This window comes from Rhamphochromis sp. 'chilingali' (assembly GCF_963969265.1).
Source record: "Rhamphochromis sp. 'chilingali' genome assembly, chromosome: 2".
In the NCBI taxonomy this organism is placed as follows: Eukaryota; Metazoa; Chordata; class Actinopteri; order Cichliformes; family Cichlidae; genus Rhamphochromis; species Rhamphochromis sp. 'chilingali'.
In genome coordinates this window covers 60,434,540-60,443,498 of record NC_137930.1, presented here as the reverse complement: position 1 = coordinate 60,443,498, position 8,959 = coordinate 60,434,540, and the positions used below count along the sequence as shown (strand labels likewise).

The 8,959-nt window shown below is 39.2% G+C and overlaps 1 protein-coding gene across 2 annotated transcripts; it reads left to right on the top strand.

The window, feature by feature from the left end:
• The first annotated feature begins 1,965 nt into the window (after positions 1-1,965).
• On the top strand, positions 1,966-8,272 carry pdp2 (putative pyruvate dehydrogenase phosphatase isoenzyme 2). 2 transcript variants are annotated; one of them, XM_080870740.1, is made up of 9 exons: positions 1,966-2,115; positions 2,512-2,645; positions 2,753-2,944; positions 3,468-3,587; positions 3,684-3,970; positions 5,981-6,086; positions 6,166-6,402; positions 6,498-6,797; positions 6,927-8,272. In XM_080870740.1, the coding sequence occupies exons 2-9, from the start codon at positions 2,568-2,570 to the stop codon at positions 7,200-7,202; spliced, it is 1,596 nt and encodes a 531-aa protein (XP_080726866.1). In that variant the 5' UTR covers positions 1,966-2,115; positions 2,512-2,567; the 3' UTR covers positions 7,203-8,272. The 2 variants fall into 2 exon arrangements, with proteins under 2 accessions (XP_080726866.1, XP_080726865.1); XM_080870739.1 differs by having other exon boundaries at positions 1,985-2,115; positions 2,516-2,645; positions 6,927-8,271.
• Positions 8,273-8,959: the final 687 nt, after the last annotated feature.

Genomic DNA, 8,959 nt, shown 5'->3' with positions numbered 1-8,959 from the left:
CTTCCTGTTTAAAGGGAGTTTTTCCTTTCCACCGTGCCTAGTGCTTGCTCACAGGGGATCATTTGATTGTTGGGGTTTAACTTGTTAAAAAACATAACAAATTAGGTGAGGGGTTCACATAATAGAGAGCACAACAAAAACTACAAATTTAAAAAAAAATTGTTAGTTGCAAATCAAAATAAAGACAACAGTTTCTGAAAAACATCTCTTACGGCTCTGTTTATTTGCTTAATTGAACACTTGTATTTTTTGTCATAGAAGAATATACATTGTCTTAAGTATTTAATAATTTTAAATTTAGCCCTGCGCTGCATGAGATAAACACAGACGGCTGTCGAGGCCTGGCGAGGGAAAGTTCCTCTTCAACCTCCAAACTCAACCCAGTTTGTTACTCGCAGCATCGCAAAATTAGACACAGCAATTTCTTAGAGTCTGGTTTAAGTCCTGAAATGACATCTCCTTACCTGTCACGGTTCTGGGTCAGTTTGACCCAGTATTTTGAGTTGTTATGTTTTGGTGTGTTTTTGCATTATGGATAGTTTTCTTATTCTCTTGTGGTGCTTTTGTTGGTTATGATGATGATGATTATTAATCTATGTTTTAGTTCTTCTTGTTTAGGGATTAGTTCTTAGGTTTTGTGTTCTCATGTTTTTTGCTGGTTTAGTTCAGTGTCTAGTCTGTCTCTCTCTGTCCAGTCCGTGTCTTAGTTTAGTGTGTATTGTTTCCTGTTTTATTTTGAAGGATTGTGTCTTATGTCAGTGTGTCCAGCTTCGATCCCCTGACTCGTTAGCCCCAATCTCTCCCAGCTGTGTCTCCCTCCTGTTTTCCATTCCCCGATTACTTCCCTGTGTATATTAGCCCTGTGTTTGCCCTTGCTCAGTGCTGCATCGTACCGTCGGATTATGCCTGTGTGTTTTATACTGTGTTCAGTATTTTCGTGTTCACTACCCTTGTTCAGTTCATGTTTTAATTTCTCCAGCAATAAAGCTGAGCTTTTGAGTTACAATTCTGTGTTTGAGTCCTGCATTTGGATCCTCATCTCCGCCTGCCCGCACACAGAGCCCTCTATTTAAAATCCAACTCTTACCTGAACTCTCCTGCCTTTCTGTCTCTCTCGCTGCCTTGTAATGATAACTTCTTAAAGATGATCAATATAATGTTTGAAGAAAAATGGTTGACAATATCCATTCAACGCCAAAAACCAACTGCAGCATAAACAAGGAGGTCACTGAGGGAAGTTGACTGAAATGGACAAAAAAGAAAGAAATTGCAAAATTTGATTGATTTGTAAATTTGTAGTTGAAACGGGTAGTTTGCCACTTGAGCCTAACGTTTAAATTATAATACAGTCTTGAGGAAAAAATATAACTTTTTTCTTCTCTGGTTGAGCTCTGGTTGAAATTAAATTATTTTATTTATTTGTACAACATAGAGATGTACGAATAAATAAAATAATTTAATTTTTCATTGTGAGTTGTATGTGAGGCGGCTGAACACAGGAAGGAGAAAAGGACTTATATCGATTGGTTAGGAATAGGTTACAACAAAGACTGTATCTTTAGGAAAAACAGGAATTGTGAGAAAGATAACACAACTTTTTGTTCTCCCAAATGCGTTGAAAGAGCCAAGAAGCAGTGGACAGAAAAATAGAAAAAGAAATTTAAAGATAAATGATTGTTTTTACATTAAAATCTATACCTCAAACAGTCACTATGAAAAATGTCTGAACCTTTTCGTCGAGATTATTTTATTGACGGCCTATAAACACATACAAACAACAGAAACAGATCCAAAGTGCTTTAGAAGCAGATATACATTGCAGGTCTCGAAAGAAAACTCAGTTTCAAAATACATATAAAGCTGAAAAATGTGTTTTGTTATAGTCACTAATTATTGTGGGAAGTAAAGATCACAATGATCGATTGTGTAATGGATCGACACCAAAAATTTGCAGTAGAGGTAAGAAAAGAGGAAGCATGCACCCCACTAAGCTCTACATCTACTACAGCAGAGCGCGATAACTGCTACGTCAGACGTTTCAGCACGTGACCGTCCTGTTATGATTTTGAGTAGTGATTCAATGGACATCGATTCACTCGAAGTTTTACGAAGTTTGTACGTATTTGGTTGTTCAGTTGACTTAACATATATCTTAAGCCGCTACATGTGTGGAAGTTTAGCTAGGTACAGGCTACTGGGTAACGCTAGTACGGTGTGGTTTTTAACCAAATTTTAGCGCAAGCTAGCCAGCTAGCAAGCTAACTTTACGTGTCATGTTGACAGCTCTGTGGTACGTGGCGGACTTGCACGTAATGTACCTAAATGTCAGAAGATGCCACTTGGGAGTGGCGTGTAACAAATGTATCATGTTGTTAATCTGAAACTGTTTGATCTATGGAGCATGTAAAATGCTACCATCTTACGCTAGCCATTTAATTATCGCCAGGAACATCGTAGCATCACCATACACATAAGCAAATGTATAACATTTTTATTTTTTTCATCCTTGAGCTAGGCATAAAGGTGATTAGGCTGCAGCACAGCCTACCTAGAGTGTCGCAACAGCGATGTATGGACGTGTGTACGCCAGCATCCTGCAACGAGCGTCAAACTCACTCACGCTTTATTATGGTGCTCAATTCCAGGTTTGTCTGCTTTTATTTTATTCTTTCTTCTAAATCAAAGGCGGGTCTAGCAGAAAAGCTTTAGCAACCACTGCCCTAATGTATTTTTAATCCCCTTTCTTCCTCAGAATGCACACGCTGTAGCAATTTGCTGTTCTCAGTCTCACTTACTCCACTGCTACTTCTCATCCTGGGGTCCATCCAATGGTGATGAATCTGGGAATTTGTCTAAAAGCCAGCGACACCTCTCAACTCATCAGGATTTGGACTTTCAGCAGAGGAGAGTACAGATCAACAGTATTCTTAGATCCAATGAACAAGTAAGGGATAGCACACAGTCTTACCCAGCAGATACTTTAAACTTATTAATTAAATGAAAATACAACAAAGACAGAATATTGTGCTAATTTTTTACTAAATACCAGCGATATGCATCAAAAATATTGTGTTTACCGTTATGCCTATCACCTCTTCATTTAGCAAAACTCTGAAAGTGTTTGGGAACTTAAAAATTTACTCACATGTTTTGACTGGGTAACAATCTTTAGCACTCAGACTATCATGAGCTGGCCATTGTACAATGTGCAGAAGAAGTATGCACTAAACACTAGTTTTTACTTTTTATTCATTTATTGCATTTTGTTGTCAGCAACCTGAATGCTTGCCTCAGTTGGGTTGAAAAGAGTTCAGTAATTTTCTTTGCCATTTTCTTTCAAAAACCTTTTTCAGTTTGAATGTGAATATTGACGAACTCTAGTTAAGTGTCTTCATTTTAAGTTCATATTTATTATGTAACTGTTTTGGTAAATAGCTAAAGTAACACAAACCATATCTCTGTTTCAGTCTGTGAGTGTCCCAGAGTTTGATGGCAGGGGACTAAGTGTTGTGAGGAAGTTTGAGAGCAACCAGCTAGCTGCTAACACTCCTAATGAGGACCGTCGCAGTGCAGCCACCTGCTTACAGGCATGCAGTTTTTTCCCCCTTGCTATAGTGAAATCTGTGTTTTTTTTCCACTTGTTTCTTGTAAAATCAAATTTTATGTTTCTCTGTCTTCTCCAGTCAAAGGGCATGCTCTTTGGAGTGTTTGATGGCCACGGGGGTTGGGCGTGTGCTCAGGCCGTTAGTGAGCGGCTGCTGTACTATATAGCAGTTGCAATGATGCAAAGGCACAGCCTGGAAGAACTCGAAAAATGCATGGAGCACAGCAGACCTATTCCTCCCATCCTGCAGTGGTATAAACATCATACAGATTTTAATTATCGTGAATCTGCTTCCCTGTACATCGACAACCTCAGAGTCTTCTGGCAAGAATTACTGGACAGTGATGAACACGAGTCAGGCATGAGGTAAATGCAAATAAATCTTCTCTTCAGCAAAGACTGGGAGGAATTATTATTTAGCTTGTTTTATTGTTTCAAACCTAGTCCTTGATAGATGTAGCAAATGGTGTAAAATTATACAAATGTCAACGCTTTGACCCAGCTTTTAAAGCATTATCCAGTTTTTGTGTGTGTCAAATCAAATCAAAATCAAATCAAATCACTTTTATTGTCACATCACATGTGCAGGTACATTGGTACAGCACATGTGAGTGAAATTCTTGTGTGCGAGCTTCACAAGCAACAGAGTTGTGCAAATACAATAATGTAAACAAGCAAAATACAAGAATGGCTACATCTGAAACTAATAAATATATGTACAATATATAATAGTATATGCATTTCTGGATGTGTATACTAAATATTTTTCTACGTGTGTGTGTGTGTGTGTGTGTGTGTGTGTGTGTGTACACATATTTTACAAATTAAATAGAGTAAACAATAAATAAAATATATAAAATAAAATATACAGAGTGAGACATGTGCAAAACAGTGGCGTTACTGTACAGTATGGAGTGCATAATGTTAAAGTTCCAGTAGTGAAGCTGAGGTGTCTATGACGTGTTCAGCAGTCTGATGGCCTGATGGAAAAAGCTGTCTCTCAGTCTGCTGGTACGGGACCGGATGCTGCAGAACCTCCTTCCTGATGGAAGTAGTCTGAACAGTTTATGGCTGGGGTGACTGGAGTCCTTGATGATCCTCCCCGCTTTCCTCAGGCACCGCTTCCTGTAGATGTCTTGGAGGGAGGGAAGCTCACCTCCAATTATCTGTTCAGAGCACCGCACTACTCGCTGGAGAGCTTTGCAGTTGTAGGCGGTGCTGTTGCCATACCAGGTGGTGATGCATCCAGTGAGGATGCTCTCAATGGCACAGTGATAGAAGGTCCTGAGGATGCGGGGGCTCATGCCGAATCTTTTCAGTCTCCTGAGAAAGAAGAGGCGCTGCTGCGCCTTCTTCACTGTTTTGTTTGTGTGTACTGACCACGTAAGATCCTCAGCCAGATGTACACCAAGGAACCGGAAGCTGCTCACTCTCTCCACAGCAGCGCCGTTGATGGTGATGGGGGTGTGTACTTCTCTGCACCTCTGGAAGTCCACTATCAACTCCTTTGTCTTTGCGACATTGAGGGTGAGATGGTTGTCTTGACACCAGTGGGTCAGGGCGCTGACCCACTGTGGAGGGATGGATGCTGTGGTAGTGATAGAAGGTTTGAGTGGGGTTTAATAATACAGTTTAAAATAGGCTATATGCTTGTTAAAGGAACCAGGTGGGTGTGAAATAATACAAGCACAACAAGAAATAAAATGTTTATTGATATGATGGCAACTAACCTAAGCTGCAAACTTGTGTCTAGACGTATATGTATTTCCACACATTTGATAGATTTTTTAGTTTTGTCATTTCCCTCGATTACTTTTTAATTTTTATGCTATTTTTTGCTTTCAAACGGCCTTTAAAATACATAACACAAAGTGAAAGGAAAAACATGAATTTTCTGCAGTGATTGGATTTGTTGGCTCTGTTATGCTTTGAAAGTTATTTTGCTGGCATGATTTGATTCCACGTCTCAGTGAACACCTTCACTGTAACATGAAACACTTTTATATTAATGTGAGTGGTCTCTTTTATGATGAGAGTGCACACATCTAAAGGGCAATAGGGGTCACACAATGGACTGATGAGTATGAAAATGATCTAAATCATATTCTACTACTGAATACTAGTAGGAAATTTTAGACTGAGGTGACTGTAGTGCTCTTAAGTACCAACATCTAACCACTATATATGGAAAATATTTTTAAAGAATGACATCATCCCTGTAGTAGCCTTACAGAAAATTAGAAATCAATAACAGGACGCACTGAAGCCGTTTCAGCATCAAACACTTTACTAATACGTGTTGATTTATGTCTTAACTTGTCAGTTATCTGTGTATGCAGAATAGCACAAAACAAAAAGCCTGTTTTCTTTTTTTAGTCCTCAGGATGCTCTGGATTATGCTTTCAAACGGCTTGATGCTGACATCTCTCTGGAGGCTCAAGTTCCTCTATCCAATGACCTAATGAGAAGTACAGCCATTCAGGTAATAAGATACAGCAGTCTTCGGTCTCTAGTGTGTTTTAAGTTCATACAAGGTTGATACACATGCATTATCTGTCCAGGTTGCATTTGCCGGGTGCACTGCTTGTGTGGCCCATGTTGGCATGGATGGCATCCACGTGGCGAACACCGGTGACTGTCGAGCAGTACTAGGGGTGCAAAATGAAGATGGCTCATGGAGCGCTTTACCCCTTTCTCAAGACCATAACTCACAGAACCAGGCTGAGGTGGAACGCATCAAAGCCCAACATCCACCTTCAGAGAGCGACACAGTGGTTACAGATGACAGGCTGCTAGGGGTGGGTTTTTGTCGCCACATGCAACAGATCACAAATTTGTTTGCCATTCGGTTTAGAGAATGAGTCATTGGTTCAATTCTTTATCTTTCTGTCAGGTCCTAATGCCACTCCGTGCGTTTGGTGATGTGAGATTTAAATGGAGCCATGAGCTGCAGCAAAGTATTTTAGCCAGCCTGGAATCTGGAGTAGACCTTGACTCTCTTAATCTGTATCAGTACACTCCGCCTAACTATCTAACACCGCCGTACCTGGACGTGTCACCTGAGATCACTTATCATAAACTGAGACCCCAGGACCGCTTCCTGATCCTCGGTACTGACGGCTTATGGGATGAACTAGGGAGTGAGGAGGCAGTACGGCTCATTGGAGAGCACCTGAGTGGAATTCACCTACAGGTTTGTATGGAGTAACTACTTCACAACATGTAACTTTTAGATACAGCACTTTATTTAGACTTTATCCTGCAATCTTGACCTGAAAAAACAAAAAGGCTTCTAACTAACCTTTTTGTTTTTTTCTTCCAGGCTCCAGTTTCTCAGTCTGAGAGAAAGCTGAAGTTGGGTCAGATGCATGAACTCTTGCTGAAACGCCAGGCCCGTGCCTCCCCGGCTCTAGACACAAACGCTGCCACACACCTCATCAGACATGCTCTCGGCACTGGGGACTATGGAGAACTATCCCAGGAGAGGCTGGCGTCAATGCTTGCTTTGCCGGAGGATCTAGCGCGAATGTACAGAGATGATATCACAGTTACTGTGGTGTATCTGAACTATGATCTGGCTAGATCTCACCACAACTAATGGACAGAGAGAAACAATTACGAGAATTGGGCTATTCAGATTAGGACTGTAACAGTAAGTATTAACGAGACCCTTGATCTTTAGAAAATGAACTATTGAGATCATATTAACTATACAGATATGATAATACAATAAATAGTCTTGTAGTTTATTGTTTTATATACTTTTTATACAGTTTTGGTTACAAACAATGCCTATCTACACTCTTATAACTAGTGCAATTAATTTTTCTAAAAAAACAGAAAAATAATAAAGTCAACGATTCTTGGAGAATTGTACTGATAACATTTTTTTGTAAATTTTCTGTATCTATGTTAATAATACAGTTTTATTGTGAATTCTTTTGGCCATGACAGTCAGTTAACATTTTCTAAAGGTTGTCACAGTTACAGCTTGCTATATAGACTGATTGATTTTCAGTGTTTACTTACAGTTAGCCTGAACAGACAAATGCAAAAGTAATCATCGGTCTGGAACTGTTCAGTTTAGCTCACAACACATTGTGAACCGATGCAGGTCAAAATACCTCCGGATCAAACTGTAGAACTACAACGAAACGCAGCACAGTCCCGAGTGACCAAAAATATAAACACACTGCAGCTCGTACTTTTCAGCATATCTGACAATCAGTTGGCCCACACATGCTAAGCCTGCTCAATGTCTTTGGAATAGAGGGTGGCCATCCATATGCTTTCTACAGAAACATCGGCACTCCAATTTGTCTGGTTCTTAGGAAAAGTTCAGTTACCAATTCATAGTTGCAGCATTTAATGGGTCACAAATACAGTTTTTGTTTGGAAAAAGTCCTTCAGTGTATTTTTGATGTGAAATAATGGTACCTCTCACTTCTATTGATTTTCTTATTGTGCTTTTGTTTTTCCATTTAGTCTTTTTTTTTTCCATGTCCCTGTTTGTGTAAGCTGTGAAGTATCTTTTAATGAAGTTTAAATGTTTATTGTAATTGTGTTTTTATGTTTCCATTCCATTTACAAAATTAAACTAATATTACATTGAACAGATTGTATTTTTTTTCTGTCAGAAACATTTGGATTAAAAGAAGTTACAAGGGGACATTTAAATATTGTAAAGCATAGTTTTAATGTCCTTTTGCCTAAACCTGGAAAGTAGATAAGTGGGGTCAGGAGTTTTCAAAATAAACTCTGCTTGTCATGGGAGCCTGTCTCTTCTCAAACGTGTTTTCTAAACATGTGTGTGACATATTAGAGGAAAAAAGTTAGTCTGTAATCAGCCTAATGGTCGTACAAACATAAGTGAAGTTATTTTAATTGATGCTGCTAGTGGCTCACATTTTTCTGCTGGTCTCTCACTTACAATTGTAGAGAATATGAACAAATTCCACTTTTAAAAAAAAAAAAGCAGACCTCAAGCCTTTTTTGAAATGTGAAGTTGGAAACCCACATGTGTAAACACCCTCACCTGCAGGTCTGATGTATTCTTAATTCCAGTTTAACCCCTTCCTGTGGAAATCAGCTACTCGGCGTGTGAAGAAAGTGAAACGCTAAACACAAATACTGTAGCCGGTGGCAGTTAAAGAAGGCAGTCACAGACAGTTGCTAGGAAAGTTACTGCACTGATGGAGGACGTTTCTCCATCAGTCGTTTCTCTCGCTGCATTTCGAGATGTCTCAAATCACCTCATGGCCCTTAACACTTAGGTTTTTCTTTATATTTGTATAATATGTGCATCTTTATATACAATATTTTCACTTTTAAAATTTCTTAGTTTTTTGCATATTT